Source organism: Vespa crabro, chromosome 2, assembly GCF_910589235.1.
Source record: "Vespa crabro chromosome 2, iyVesCrab1.2, whole genome shotgun sequence".
In the NCBI taxonomy this organism is placed as follows: domain Eukaryota; kingdom Metazoa; phylum Arthropoda; class Insecta; order Hymenoptera; family Vespidae; genus Vespa; species Vespa crabro.
The window spans coordinates 9,139,222-9,155,315 of NC_060956.1; the positions used below are offsets into that span (position 1 = coordinate 9,139,222).

General features: G+C 31.2%; 3 protein-coding genes across 11 annotated transcripts; 2 read left to right on the forward strand and 1 right to left on the reverse strand.

Moving 5' to 3' along the window:
• Positions 1-124: 124 nt before the first annotated feature.
• LOC124433061 (protein CREG1) lies at positions 125-2,883 on the reverse strand. The gene is made up of 5 exons (XM_046982602.1): positions 2,385-2,883; positions 1,189-1,343; positions 841-960; positions 675-756; positions 125-574 (listed from the first exon to the last, which is right to left on the reverse strand). The coding sequence occupies exons 1-5, from the start codon at positions 2,668-2,670 to the stop codon at positions 339-341; spliced, it is 879 nt and encodes a 292-aa protein (XP_046838558.1). The 5' UTR covers positions 2,671-2,883; the 3' UTR covers positions 125-338.
• LOC124433059 (ankyrin-1-like) lies at positions 1,810-7,208 on the forward strand. 7 transcript variants are annotated; one of them, XM_046982598.1, is made up of 2 exons: positions 1,810-2,140; positions 4,149-7,208. In XM_046982598.1, exon 2 carries the CDS (start codon positions 4,152-4,154, stop codon positions 7,047-7,049), a length of 2,898 nt encoding a protein of 965 aa, XP_046838554.1. In that variant the 5' UTR covers positions 1,810-2,140; positions 4,149-4,151; the 3' UTR covers positions 7,050-7,208. The 7 variants fall into 7 exon arrangements, with proteins under 7 accessions (XP_046838554.1, XP_046838550.1, XP_046838552.1 ...); XM_046982594.1 differs by lacking the exon at positions 1,810-2,140 and adding an exon at positions 3,209-3,338; XM_046982596.1 differs by lacking the exon at positions 1,810-2,140 and adding an exon at positions 3,349-3,646.
• Positions 7,209-7,930: 722 nt separating this feature from the next.
• On the forward strand, positions 7,931-15,850 carry LOC124433058. Of its 3 annotated transcripts, XM_046982591.1 has the most exons (3): positions 9,081-9,832; positions 11,006-11,927; positions 12,054-15,850. In XM_046982591.1, the coding sequence occupies exons 1-3, from the start codon at positions 9,815-9,817 to the stop codon at positions 14,942-14,944; spliced, it is 3,831 nt and encodes a 1,276-aa protein (XP_046838547.1). In that variant the 5' UTR covers positions 9,081-9,814; the 3' UTR covers positions 14,945-15,850. The 3 variants fall into 3 exon arrangements, with proteins under 3 accessions (XP_046838545.1, XP_046838547.1, XP_046838544.1); XM_046982589.1 differs by lacking the exon at positions 9,081-9,832 and adding an exon at positions 7,931-8,963 and having other exon boundaries at positions 11,006-15,850; XM_046982588.1 differs by having other exon boundaries at positions 11,006-15,850.
• Positions 15,851-16,094: the final 244 nt, after the last annotated feature.

Below are 16,094 nucleotides of genomic sequence, written 5' to 3' on the forward strand. Positions count from 1 at the left end.
TTTCATTCCATTTAAAAATAATTAGATAGTATTCTTTAACTGTAAATAGTTTTTAATGTATTTTAATATACATAAAATAATTTTATAACTATTTTGAGTTTTTGAGAAAATAATTTAATTTATATATTTGGTAAAGCATGAAAAATATTATTCTATTAAATATTTACATTAGGTATTATCAATTTGTATCACAGTCCATAGTATAGTAATCATTACATGTGTAAACATTATAAAAAATGTGATACAAGTATTTCAAAAAGTATAAATACAATGAAATTTTATAATGTACATTTACTGTGAATATATAAATTGACTTTGCTTAGTTAATAATACGATATTTAAATATTACGGACAATTGGATTTAGAAAATTTGTCATTGGTTTCATATTATATGCCTCTTGAGAATCACTCGCATAATCTTGTTGCTGTTTACGAATACGTTTATAGAATTCTTCAGTGACATTTGGTGTTGGTGGATGTAAGTAATCCTTTACACTGACATATTTTGGACCACCAAATGTATCCAAAACTGCGATAGACATCATTTTCAATTTGGCAAAATAGAAATGGTGATCTGAAAAGTATATTTTGATAATATTTCTGCAGATATTAACCTATATACAATCACATAGATTAATAATTATTATATTACATAGATTAATTATTAACTGTACCTGCAGGCATGTTTTCCAAAGCAGGATGACGTCCATACACAGCACTTTTAGCTAATTCCATCTCAGGACTATCATTTTTTATCTGTAAATATTATAATATCGTAATATTAAATATTTATTTTACATAAATTCTTTCTTAAAATTATTTCACTTATTCTTTATTAACTGCTTTTATCTTTCCAGTAAGTATGACCCTTGCACAGCGTGGATCCATTGGATCCCATATTTTTTCTCTACAATAATTTTCTTGAGCTAAAGTCATGAAAAGAGTAGCTCGATTATCTTTCTGTAATCAGAATAGTATATTTGATTAATACTTGTCATGTATATATATCTTATTTTATACATGAAAGGATTATATAGAATTTATAAGAATAAAAGATAAAAGAACGTTTGATAATGGTATCTTATCATTTAGCCAGATATCAGAAAGAATAATACGTCTTATATAAAATTTCATATTAACATATTCTATTATAAATATATTTTCAATATTATACTTATTGATACATACAGTTAGATCTTGTGATGTGAAGTCCAAAGGTGTGAGATAAAGATAAGGTATTCCAGATCCATTACCTAATGGACCATCGGAAAAGGAAACTAAATTAACCGTTGGAAATGTTTCAATCTCTTGTCGTGTACTTATAGTCGCCACAGAGGTCCAATCTATAAACATATTAATTTTAAAATCGTGAAACATAAAAATGAATATTTTTAAACGATCAATGAAATCATATTGATATCATTCACTTATCTCGAATTAGATAAAATAAAATTAAAGTGAAAATTATTTAATCTAAATAAAATTTACAAAAATGATAAAAATAATATCATCCATTATTTAACGAAATTGATATTGTCGTTTAATTTTTTTATTTCACAACTAAACTAAAAATATGATGATGTTTTCAGAAAATATATCATTTCTTATTTTAAATGTTCTACTTAAATTAATGAAGAATGTCGACTGACGTCAAGATATTTCCGTAATAGTTGATTATTTTTGGATATATAAGGATAACTGGCAAGATTTCTTACAAGCAGGGACAATGTCTTGTGAAATTCACGTTTAATTATGCTATGTCGTAAATAAATATATTGATTCTTTTGAATTCTAATAAGGTTACGAACATTTATAAAAAATTTGGACATGTTTGTTTCGACTCGTAAAAACAAATAGTGAAGATAATTATCACTCATATATGTATGTTTTTTCAGAACAATCCAGAAATAAGAAAAAACATATGTTCAATATTTATATTTTTTATGCATATTTGAGGTAATAGTAACATATGCACGGAATCAAGATTAATTCTAATAACGTACGATCATGTGTTTAGTTTTTATATCTATGCTCACTCTTTACGAACTATGTCAATATTAAAAATAAGCGGGAATAATCAACAGTTCAAATAGTGTCGATAAATACATTCTCTGTTTGATCTTATATAATTAGGAAAATAGTAAGTATTTTTATTAAAAAAAAAAAAAAAAAGGTAATTTCGTTGAAATTTAATTGCAAAAAACTACGAAATCCTTGTAAAAATAGTGTAGAATTTAATTAATCAAATGCAACAGTGATTATGATATTTAAAGATAAATTTAGTTACATGATATAAATAGGATCATTCAAGTCACAATCTTTTTTATTTCATCATATATTGGAAAAAAAGAATATTGTTTCAACTTAAAAAACGTCATACGTACCAGCTTGATTAACAATATATCTTGCCATTAAAACAGCATCTTCAACCGGAGGTGGATCTTGTGATCGTCTATCTTCTTTTCCATATTTTTTCATTGAATCCGATGAATTATCAGTAAAATCGATCGACCATTTCCCTTCTATTTCTTTCTGTTCTTTCATTTTCTTCCATTCGAGAAATTCTTCGAATTCTTTCCAGTGTCGATACTTATCGCCGTTGTGATTGTACTTTTTTGCCTCGATCGTTAAAATCAAAAAGGCGATAAAAATACTTGCTCGAAGAATCATCTCAATACTTTTTACACAATTCGTGACAACAGCTACAAAATTTACAAGATCGGATATCTTAAAATAGAAAACTTACGTGTATCTTTTCTTTTTATTTATGCACATTGAGTTCTAACGTCCATACACAAATGGCTAATCTACAATGACTGTCGGATTTGCCAATTCCACTTGAAAACCTCGCAGAACCGAAAATACTTGACTGTTATTTTCATACGCATGCGTAATAGTTAATATGAACATAACAAAAAATAATTTATGAATATCTATCTTTTAATGCAAGATTTTTCGAATTGTGTTAAATATCATTTTTACCATATATTTCCACTAGTTTAATTGCTATCTTACTTTACGTTTTTATTGTCAATTACATGACGATTTTTTCAAAATTCAATTGCTTGAAGTTTAGTATATTATTAAAGTAAATACACACAAAAACCATATAAATATATAAGTTTAGTATATATGTACTTTATATGTGAAATGTGATCATACATAATATAACGTAATATTGTACAATCATTAATAGCAAGGTATAAAACGGGAGGAGAGTTCGTTGTAGATTCATTGTAATATACAATTTCGTGAATGTACCACGGAGTAATAAAGTGAAATTTCTAACAAGTTGGACCAATCGCGTAGCAACAGAGGAAAATAACAGCTCGTTTAATGTACGACATAAATATTGTTTACTTGCAATTTCTTTTGTCTGTTAAAACCGTTTCAATTCTATGTTTAATGTTTAATCTATTTTTAAAAACATGATTAAAAAATATACGATAAGTGATATAATTTAGAAAACAAATTTAAATTACATTTAATTCGAATTTGGTTAAATATATTATATTGTCATCGATTATGAATCGATTATGAAGGTATCTCGAATTGGTTTGAGATATATCAAGTAATAAAAAATTATATTAAACAATATGATTTGACGCTGGATCTTGTTTTATACTTGTTTTTTAATTTTTTAAATGTATGTGAAATAAATAGTCAATATTATATCATGTTTATGAAGAGTTAGTTCCAATGAACTCATATTTTGATTGCAACATGATGAGCAATGCCGTGTATGTATGTATGCAGATAAAAAAATTAGAAGTTGATATTTCAAATTTAATCAATATTAAACTTTTCTCTTGCACAATGTTATGAATTTATATATACATATGTATTATACATATACATACATATACACATATATATATTATATATATACTTAAATTATGTATATATATATATTTAAATTAAGTTTATATATACATACATATATATAAAGAGAAAGAAAGAAAAAAGTAAATAATATTTATATATATCCTTTATTTATTTCAATATTTGTTAGTAAAGCATTAATATGCTTCATTTCTAAATATTATCTAATTTTTATACAATTTAAAGAGTTCAGTAACATTTTTTTACATTACATATTTTTTGTAAATTCATCAAAATGTTTAATATATGATTTTATTTTGTTTCAGTTTATGTATAATATATTTTCAAAAAAACAGCCGTACTCTATAACAGAGAAAATGGAGAGTGATCTATCTAATGATTTATGTGATGCTATTCAAAAGGATGATTTATGTAAAGTTATAGATTTGATTTCTAAAGGAGCTAATGTTAATGCTTGTAATAATAGTGATAAGTTTCCCTTGCAAATAGCTATAAAAAAGAAATCTATGAAGATCATAGAAGAACTTATACAGAAAGGTGCCAATGTTAATATTAAAGTTTACTATGAAAATCAAAATATACCACTTGTAGAATATGCCATGGTAGAAAGTAATGAAAATATAGTTACATTATTAATAGAGAAAGATGCTTCTCTTACATTTAATAATAATAATGAAGAAAAAGTATTACACTATGTCATCAAGAATGGTTTGCTTGAACTGCTAAAACAGCTAATTAATAAAGGAATTAATATTAATTTAAAAATAAATGAGGATGAAACACCTTTAATTATAGCAGTCAAACAAGGACAATTGGAAATTGTTATATTTTTATGCAAAATGGGAGCTGATATAAACACACGTACTTCCAGAAATAGTACACCATTACATTTTGCTGTATCATGTCCAGTTTCTTTTGAAATTACAGAATTTCTCATTAATAATGGTGCAGAAATTGATGCAGAAAATGTATTCGGCTATACACCACTACAATGTGCTCTCTATGATAAAAATTTCCGAACAGCTAAACTTTTAGTAGAAAAAGGTGCTAACATAAACAGAATTTATATAAATACCCATTATGCTCGACAGAGATTAGGAGGTACACTTCTACATTGGGCTTCTCGAAATTGGAATTCAGATGAATTAATGAAATTTCTTATAACAAATGGAGCAGATATTAATGCTACTGAACGTGATGGTAGAACACCTCTTTGTTTATTAGTAAAACATAATGGAACTTCAGAAATGGTAACGTTTTTTGTTAAAAATGGTGCAGATCTTAATAATAAAGGTGGTGGTAGTCCATTATATTGGGCTATTTATTGCCGTGACATAAGATTACAAACTTTATTAATAGAATTGGGAACAGATGTTAATAGTGTTATTGATAGCCATGATCATTTAAAAGCACCATTGCATTTGGTACACAATTTATCTGTGGTAAAACTTCTTATAGATAAAGGAGCTAATGTAAATATTACAGATAAATCTAATAGCACACCATTACATTATGCTAATCATCTTTCTATAGTAAAGTGTCTTGTGGAAAATGGTGCTGATATAAATGCTAAAAACAGTGAAGGAAACACACCTTTACATACAGCTTTTAATTTTCCTATAGTGGAATATTTAGTGGAAAAAGGTGTAGACGTAAATATCCCTAATTTTGAAGGGTATACACCATTGCACTTTGTCAAAAATGTAATTATAGCAGAGTATTTGATAGAACAAGGTGCTAATATTAAAGCAGTTACAAAAGATGGAAAATCCGTATTACATAGTATTATTGAAATAAATACATATATCGATATAAATTTTACCGAGTTACCAAATTTGGTATATTTTTTGATAGAGAAAGGTATAAATATTGACATTACTGATAATAATGGTGATACACCATTGCATTTATGTGGTACAACATATAATAATTTTACAGCAAAGATATTGATTGAAAATGGCGCAAATATTTCTGCTACTAACATTGAAAATAAAAAACCAATAGATTTAAATAATAGAATATTTGGAAATATAATCATTTCTAAAAACAAACTGTTTACTGCTGTGAATGAAAATGCATCCTGGAAAAGTATAGAATCTTTACTTTTTGGTGGAGTTAATTTGTTAAATATTCCATTAGATAATCTTAAAACAAATGTATTACATTATATGGCACAATATGGTCATGAAAGCATAGTGAAAAACTTGTTTAAACATCTACGATATAGAGGAAATGTTAATTTTATTACTAAATATAAATTCGTAAATGCTCAAAATATAAATAATTGGATGCCTTTACATTATGCTGCACTAAGAGGAAATGAGAGTATAGTTAAATATTTATTGGATAATGGTGCAATATATAATGCCGAAACTTTACAATTTGAAACACCAATAAAACTTACTACTAATGATAAAATTAAAAGCATACTTCAATTATCAGAAAAAATATTTGAGTATGTAAAAGTAGGAGATGAAACAGAGGTTGCTAAATGTATCCAAATACAAAAAGAACTTATTAATGCTAAAGAGAATAATGGTAATAGTCTTTTACATGTTGCCATTTGTCATGATCATACAGATATTACAATGTTGCTATTAAATCATAAAGCTGATTTTACTCAAATTAATAATACAAAGCACACAACGTTACATTTTGCTACTTTCAAGGGTATGAAAGATATAATTGCAATTTTGCTTACAAATGCGGAGAAAACTAGAATTCTAAATGAGTTCATTAATTTAAAAACAACAAATGGCATGACTGCTCTTCATATGGCTGCAAAGAACAATTTTATCGATCTTGTAAAACTTTTATTGAGTCATGGTGCAATCTATAATGAAAAAAATAAAGAAGGCAAAATACCAATGGATCTTTCTATGGACAAAGATATTATTGATTATTTAAAATTTGTACAGGAATTATTTGAAGATGCAAAATATGGAAAAATTGAAATTATTCATAAATTACAGAATTTAGATTGTAACGAATTTAAAACAATTACAACTATTTGTAATAGACAAGGATATACATTGAAGGATATTATGAAATTTAATGGATATGATTGTATTATTCAAAAATTTTTAGAAATAGAATCAACGAAAAGTATTTCAGTCAATGTGAGTAAGAAATGTCTAAATAAATACGAAGATAAATATTCAGACGAAAGTGACCAGGAAGATCTAGGTTTCGGTCTATTTGACTAATCAAAGATAAAGTACATTTATATCTATTGGGTTGGCAACTAAATGATTACGGATTTTGTCGTATCCTTCTTATTTGAAATCCGGCAATCACTTAGTTGCCAACCCTATATATTTTAATCTATTATATTTATATGTCAATTAAAAATATCAAAAGTTTTAGATTAAATTGTATTTATTATATTCCAAACAGATTTAACTTTATTTTTAATAATTTTTGAAAAGATATGGAAACATGTTTGATGAAATATATTATAATGTTTATATAATGTGCTTTTTATTGTTTAATTTACAATTATTATTTATTTATGAGTATATAATTATATAGATGTTTTAAATATCGCGTGTGTAACCAGACAATTTATATTTCGTCGATAATAGCGATCGCAGATTGCAAGTGTCATTTATTGTTAAGAAATTTTTTGATCCCTTTGATAGGCAACATTATAGTGACGTGTATTCAGTATATAGTGTATTCAGGCGTGACACATATTTGATATCGTTACGAAACAAACATCTAAATAAAAATTTTCAATATTTCAGTTTGTTTGGAAGATAATTATCTTTTATACTTTTTGCGATTCTAGAAAGTAAGAACTTATTGCAACACCTGCATTTTAGTTAAAAAGTATGCTTATTTAAAATTGTTTAATTTGCTTGAATTTTAAATAATCGTAGGATTGTATTGCAAGAAAGGGGGTAGAACTCACATCGATGTATTTTTCACATTTAATGTTGAAGAAACTAGCACGTTGTTCGTCCCTGAGTTGTTTCTGTAATGTAGGTCGTCGTCTAACTGTTCCGCGTACCGTTCCGCCGAGTCCATACCACGTCCATTAGTTCGGTCCAACTTGGCTCTTTCAGCTCTTCCTCTCTGCTTACAGTATTTTTCTGCGAAGAGGAAAAGTTACTTAGCACGATAATATCTATGATCAGATTTTCATGGAATAAAAACTACTTCATTTATTATTCCTTTCATATTATTATTTCTCTCTGTGTTCTAATGTAACCATTGGTTTTATATAAAAGAAAATTTTATTAATTTATGATTATATTAAAAAAAACATTAATCCTTAAAAATTTTTTTCTCTACGACTTTTAAGAAGCAAAACATCAGTGATAAGATGAAAATCAGTGGTAATACCTAAAACGTAACAAATTTCGAATTATATATTTAAATAAAAGAAAATTGTGAGATATACTTTTGAAGAAGATATGTATATATATAAAAAAAAACATGGATTATTGGAATCTATTGAAATTTATAAATGGTAGAATTGAAGATGCGTATTGGGTCTTTGAGTCAACAATTAAATCAGGAACGAGAAATTCATTCGTATTGTGAGGCTTCCCTTTATGAACATCAACGTGAGGAGCGTCGCTTTCTTCGGGCACCTTTTCCTCTTCCACCTCTTTCTACATTTCTTTCTTCTCCTCCACCACCTTCTCTTATACAGTTTCGTCCTCGTGTTACCATCGGTGGCCTCATCGTCTTCCTGCTACCATCATAATGACCATCCTCTTCAGTCGACGCGTGACCTTCTCGCGGACCGTAGAGAGAGAGTTTCCGTGAACTACGAGTGTTTGATCCTTAAAGGCGAGCGTCGCATCTTTCCAGAGCGGCCAGCTCTCGCTTTTGCGTTAAAGGAGGAAGAGGGACAAGTCCCTCGAGATCGCGATCGATCATCCATCGAGTTCCTTTTTATTCTTTCTCTCTCTCTCTCTCTTTCTCTCTTTTTCTCTTTTTATTTTGCGTAATATATTGAAGAAAATCGGTCAACTTAGGATTCGTACGAGAATCAAGCACGTGTTAGATCGTTCACTTATGAATCATTGGAAGGAACGTGAATAATTGACCAGTTCATTCTCGTTGGTGATCTAACAGCGTTCATCTACCATCGTTCTTTGATTTATCAGGTAAATATGATAATTTATGAGAAATTTTAAGAATTTGAACAATTTAAATTCAATTTAATGATATAAATTTTATTGAAAAATCAAAGTGATAACATTAAGTAGATATACATTGGCGAAGATTCTTTTATCATTGTATAAAACGTTAGAGTTCGTACAAGATTTAATTACATGCCGTTGACATCCTATCATTTATAAGAAAAGAGAAGTGGTTAACGCGAAATAATTTATCTGGGCTACGTACGTAGAAGGGATCTTTTCTTTCTTACGTTTTCTTATCGGGTTTATTAAAGTATACTAATGTATATATCACAGATGTGATTTGTTGTGGATTTTTACGGATCAATATCAGAAAGAAAAAAAAAATGAATATAGATTGTTTTATGACATGAGAAAAAATCACGCGCGAGGAAATACTTTATATATTAGAAAATTTATATTAAAAAAAAAAAAAATTAATTAAAATTCATGTAGAAAGACACGGAGTTAATTAGAAAGTAGCACGTATAATTCTTGTATACACGGAAATATCTATTTAGTACGCGTTGATAAGGTTGAACGGATATCGATGATTCATGTCATCGTACTCAAAACCGCATTCAAGGATGGAACAGCCGAAACTTTTAAGGAAGTAGGTCGATTCGAGTTACGTTATGCTAAGATAGGGTCACGGTCAGGCTCATGGTCCAAGACAGAAAAAGACCTTGAACGATTTTAGAGCTCATCGAAATAATCCGAGGTCTTTCCACCGCCCACATAAATACCCGTTCGTCGACCTGCGTTTATCTTTTACGGTCAACGCTCTCATTTTTCTCGCGGTCATACCAGAGAACGTCGTCATTAAAATAACGCAAATGAACAATATCGAATCGGTAATAAATTTGTACATATAAATTAATGATAATAATGGCATAGTAAAAAAAATTATAAAAAAATAAATATTATATATAACAATAAAATAAAATTCTCTACATATATACAATTAAATATTATATTATAATATAAAAAATATTGATAATAATATGCATATAGTTTTGTGTTTTTTATCAAATTTAAAGATCGACAAATTAGTAGCATTTAAAAAAATGATCAATCGAATTCACAGTAGATATGTATAGTAAATAGTATTCCTTTCGGATGTTTCATTCCTGGTATCGAAAGCCTGCTCGAAAGTGCGAGTAACGAAATGCTAATGCCAAATACGGTACCCGAAGCTGATGTTGTTGGCTAGTGTGTGCCGTAGTCTTAACAAAACCTAGTAGAATGTCGTGTAAGAGCAATGAAAGAGAAGAAAGAAGAACGGGAAAAGAATACGAAACCCGTTAGCCGCTGGAACGCGATTCCGTTCGACGTGAGATGCGATGCTCGTTTACTCGTAGCCTTTTTTCTTTTCTATCAACTGATAGTGTGCTTGCGGTTACATTGCAAGAAATGTAATTAAAGTTTGGAATTTAAATGCGTTGCCCGAAAAAGAAATTCTTATTAAAATGATCGTTCCTTTAATATTCTATTTTTATTTATTTTTTTTCGAGTTATTTATAAATTGTTTCGAGTTAGCTCTACTTGTTTTCTCTTTTTATCATCCTTACTTTACGTATTATTAGCCGTCGTTAATAGCCGTTCGAAACTTTATTCATATTCATTAGAACATCCGATGATATATACGAGGCAACGGTGACGCGTTTTTACAGTAACGCAATTAAATGTCACGACAAATCCGGTATATGCATACGTACGTACTATAAAATGAATATAAGATCTACATACGTACACGTCCGATAGGTTGTAAATGTAGATCACGAAGGACGGTCAGTTCCTTATTACTTTTCCTACGCTTCTACTTAAAGATCCCGCTAGTTGGGAAGGAAAGAAGTTAAAAAAAGGATTTAAATAGGATGAAACGTGTAACACATCCTTCAAATTTAATAATAGCCTACGATTAAATAGTTTCCGTTTTACAAAATAGAGATAAGATACAAAAAGATTTGTATTGAGTTAATGAAGCAAATCGTTTGTTAATTAGTATTTCTATCAAATCGTTTCAGATATCTACGAAAAAGATGCATGCCATCCTGTTGATATTATTAATCACACTAGCTAGTGCTAGTAAAGTGGTTAACGAATATCTGATGGGTGGTCATCTGGACAACAATGATCCGAAAACGAAAACTCAAACAGCCGAGCGCGAGTATGCATCTTTGGGAAGATCGACTTTACTGGACGCCCTTGACCTTGATCTCGATGCCGAAGAAAGCACTGTCGGTTCTTTCTCTCTGGCCAAGGACGATGAAGGTCCACGATATGGGCCACCATTTTCCTTCGCTTTCAACGGTGGGAGACCTTTTTCTTTAGAAAAAGATCCCATTACCGGAAAAATTGATTACGAGAAAGCACCAGCGGTGAAAATCTTAAATTACACTGATCGTTACGAGGAATATGATGATAATGACAAGGACAAGGAAACAAGCGAAATGTCACCGGAAGAAGATGTTGATTTGCACGCGAAGAAAAAGAAAATCGAGAATAAGGATCCCGACGACGTTAGTCCGAACGAGATAAATCCGAATTCACCGAGTTTTCATGACTTTCTCAATCTTCCCGTTCGTTATTCCTCCGATAAGTATAACAAAGATAAGTATCCATTGATTTCGAGTTCGTATGCGAACACGAAGGTTCAAAGTGGCTCGAATAGCTATAGCACATACAATCACAGGCCTTATCATCGAGAAACTACTTTATATTATCCTATTAGAAAAACATATATCCCAAAAACAAGTACTACAACGACGACGATGACTAGTACTACTGCTGTCACCACCACCATGAAACCAACTACGTTACGTCCATCGACAATGTCTACAACTGTACCAACAACTACTACAACAATTACGACTACTATGCCTTCGACTACAACGTCTACTACAACTAAAGCACCACCCGTTACCACTTGGAAACCATCTAGCACAAGTACTGTACGATATACAATAAATAACAGTAATGATTATGAAGATATTCTTTCTTCATTCAACATTCCAATAAAGAAATTTCAAGAAACAATAAACTCCGACCATCAAAATCCAAATAATTTTGCAGTACCTCCTCATAGAAAACCAGTAGTACAATTACCTTCGAAAAAAGAAGAGTACGATATGTATGAGGATTATGACATACACGATGAATCAAACGAAGAGCAGGATTATTCTTTCGATAAGGAAGTACCTAAAGAACTAATAAGTTCAAGTACAATATCAGCTCCACCGAATTTTATAGTTTCGAGTACAACTTCATCATCTACTCAATCAAGCGTTACTACACCTGAAAGTACAACGATGAGATCGACCACATTGGTTTCCACTTCGGCTCCATCATCACCATCGAGCAACATCATATCTACCCATCCACTACAATTCCAGATTATTCCACATCCAGTTACTTCGATGTCTATCGATTCTGATGATCGAGAACTTCCAACATTCGAGAATGTCGTCGATAATCGAAGACCTGGTATTTCGGATGGGATGATTTCCAATGTGGGAGAACATCAGGTTATTCATCAACGACCACTTGGGATGGGTGGACAAATTCTAGTAGGAAGTACGAGTAACATTGTTGTTCCACCGGATCAGGATACGGTGTCTTTCGTACTTGGAAATAGGCAAAATGTGGAGGGTGGAGGCTACTATTCGCCTGGTACAGCGATCGGTGAGAATCCTTATGGAGGTTTGACAGGTTCAGAAGCATCCTTTAGACCGATATATGGTGAAGTGTCAACTAGTCAAGATAGTTATGACCTTGAGACTGATCCACAGAGAACGGTAGCTCATCCATCGGTAGCTGTTGAACCTAATTTCGGATATGGTCCTCAAAAATGGTGGCCACCAAATTCAGGTCCACCTTTAAAAAATAGTAACGAAATCGAATCATCAAAAATACAGTCCTCTATTGTTCGAGGTACTATGCTCATGGAACAGGAAGATGTTCGAAATGAAGAAAAAGATTCCAACCGCGTAGCTTTTCCTAAAACAGAGGAAGAAAAACATCCAGTTGAAGAACATATTGTCATTATTAACGAAGCTGATGGTACGGTTCAAGAACTTCCACCTTCAACAACAATAATGCCTTCGAAAACTAAGTCAGATATTGTTTCAACAGTAGACGATCATCTTCCTCAACTTTCCGAAAATCTTACACCACCCGCCGAAAGACCAATGCCACCTTCACCTTATTATTTCCATCATCAGCATGGTGGAACTGTAAGACCCGATTATCCAAGACCTCCTCAAAGGCTTCCTTTACCTCCTGCACGTGGAAAACCATTTCCTCCTCCTCCCCTTTCACCTCCTATACCTGATTCCTTAGCGATCCGAAGACGACCATATCCTTCTGACACAAAATTACCGAACATATTGCCACAGTTTAGGCCAAACGCAAAAGTCTCGCATGGTCATCGTAATCCAGAGAATATAGGTACAATACCAGCGCCGCAAGCATATCCTAATAGGGTTAGACAACCGTCTCATGTCCATCCACCATCGAGAAGACCCTTACCACCTGTCCCATCATATCTTCAAAGATTGAATCCGCCCCCACCACCGATCCATGCCATCAGACTCGCTGGATCATCTTCTACAATAGTAGAAAACATTGCTTCTGTTCAGGAAAGTGAGCCAACGGTAAAGAGATTTCGTCACCCAGCAGCGGTACAATCAACTTCCAGAGGAGAGAGCGACGAGAATACAAATCAGCCGAATCGGTTGCCAGGTCAAAAGCAGAAATTGCGGTTGGAGGATGAAGAGACGTCCGAGCGTTATTCGGAGGAACCACCTCAAATGCCACCAAGGCCACCTCTGTTTCCACGGCGTAGAACGGCAGATCCACCACGGGTAACCACTTTGCAAATGATCCAACAACGAGGAGAGCTCGAAGAAGAGGAAGAGGCAACGGGTTTGGCATCTTCCAATAATAATGATCCAGATCAGGAGACTAAAAACACGATGGTTCAAGAGATGGAACGTAGAAAAGATATTCGTGATTCAGTAGCTGAGGCACCGGTTTACGTAGTATATCCTGTGAACACTGCGGTTAACATAGATCCTGACGATTCTGGAGAAGACGAAAGTGTCGTAGTAGGAACTAGAGGACCACATCGTCCTCTTCCACCAGAGACTCTTCTTCGAGATGACAAGGTTAGAGAGAAAATCAACGAAGAGGAGTCGACGATGATTGATCTTTACAACGGTCGTCCAGTTAGAGATTTTTCTTATTCTCTTGATAGAGTAGATCCTTCCATATACGCTGGACCCGTGAGAGAGACTCCCATACTTGTTCCGAGCGATCAACGTCATGAAAGTCGTCCGTCGAACGAAAGGGACGAGGAAAAAGAAGATGGTGATCACGTAAACGTTATACCTTATCTTCAAGATTTCGTACCTTTTTCGAAAAGAAAAAACGATGGCGTTATTTCAGCAACTCTTCATCGTATGCCAAACAACAATCATCCCTCGTCTACGCCAATAGCTTATGTCTATACGCCTACGGCTGAAGCATCTCATCATTTGGACGTCGACATTAAAGATGATGGCTCAAAAATGAATAAAAACGATCAACGACCGATTCTCTTGCCCTCTCAACAACCTTCAAGTTCTTCGAGTTCTGCACCATCCCCTCAGAATTTCATGGCACCATTTGTGGCCAGTCTGAGAGCCGAAGCTCCAGCTAAAAATGGTTGGAATGTTGTTGTTATCGAATCTAACGATAAGGCGACATCCGATGATAAGACCGATGATGTCCATATCGACGATGAATCGTCGAAGAAAAGCGAATTCGATCCGGAGAATTTCAAGCCACAACTTTTCGGTGGCTTTAAACCAATTTTCGAATTTCCTATGGATGATAATGAGGGAACGGAAGGACGCGAAAGCAGTAACGGTAATTCCTCGATACCGAAGAACGTACAACAGGAGGCTGTTGATTCTGCTGCTTGATGAAAAATCGGAATTATAGGGAATTTATAAGTATCACGAAATATAAATCGTTCATTTGGAATGTTTCTTTTATTTCTTTTGGCGTTTCTTATCTTAAATTATATCGATTATTTATCCCAAATAGAAAAAATAGTAAGGAAAAAGTATAACAAACATCTTTTGTTATAAATTAGAATTATTTAATATGCGTACTGAATTTTCTAAATATTCGACGCAGAGTTTAATTTAAGAAGATTAGATATATCGAAGAAACGCCGAAGGAAATTATTTTCAAAGGAGAGAAGCATTTCAAAATCTCGAGTTGGGATGGTTGGAATTTATCAGTTAATCATTACGGGGAAAAATACAAAATAGCAACGCGCGAATAGAATGCTTTAGTTCTTCGATGATATCAATTTTATCAGGATCATTTTTAAGGATTTTCAGAATCATTCTCAGGATCTTCTTTTATTAAGTATATGAGAACTATATAAACAACGATCGATATGTTTCATTTTATTTATAAAATGCTATACAATCTTCATAAGATATTTCTCATCGTGTATTAAGGACGTATATAAAACTAAATCGGAACATGTTCCATGATAATAATATTAATTACATGTATTTATTTAATTATTATAATTTATATATTAAAAATATTTATATATACGTACTTGTAGATCACAAGTATCACGTTGACTGAAGAGTGTAGGATATTTATGTAGTAGTATATATTATATTTATCAAATTTTCTTTCATAATAATAATGTAATTGTAAAATACATCGATGTTTTTCAATAGCAGCCATAGATATAACATATCACGAATAAAATCCTAAACAATTTTATTCTTTATTCTCTTTTTATTTAAACGCTCTTGTAAATGAAATGCTCTAATACATTTAGTACAAAAAGTAATCTTTACAATTATATGTCACACATATATATATATATATATATATATATATATATATATATTTATATATATATATTATATATATATTATATATATATTATATATATATTATATATATATAATATATATATTATATATATAATATATATAACATTCTATAAACTGTACATTAATATATATATATATAAATATATATATATATATATATATATATATATATATATATATATATATATATATTATATATATTATA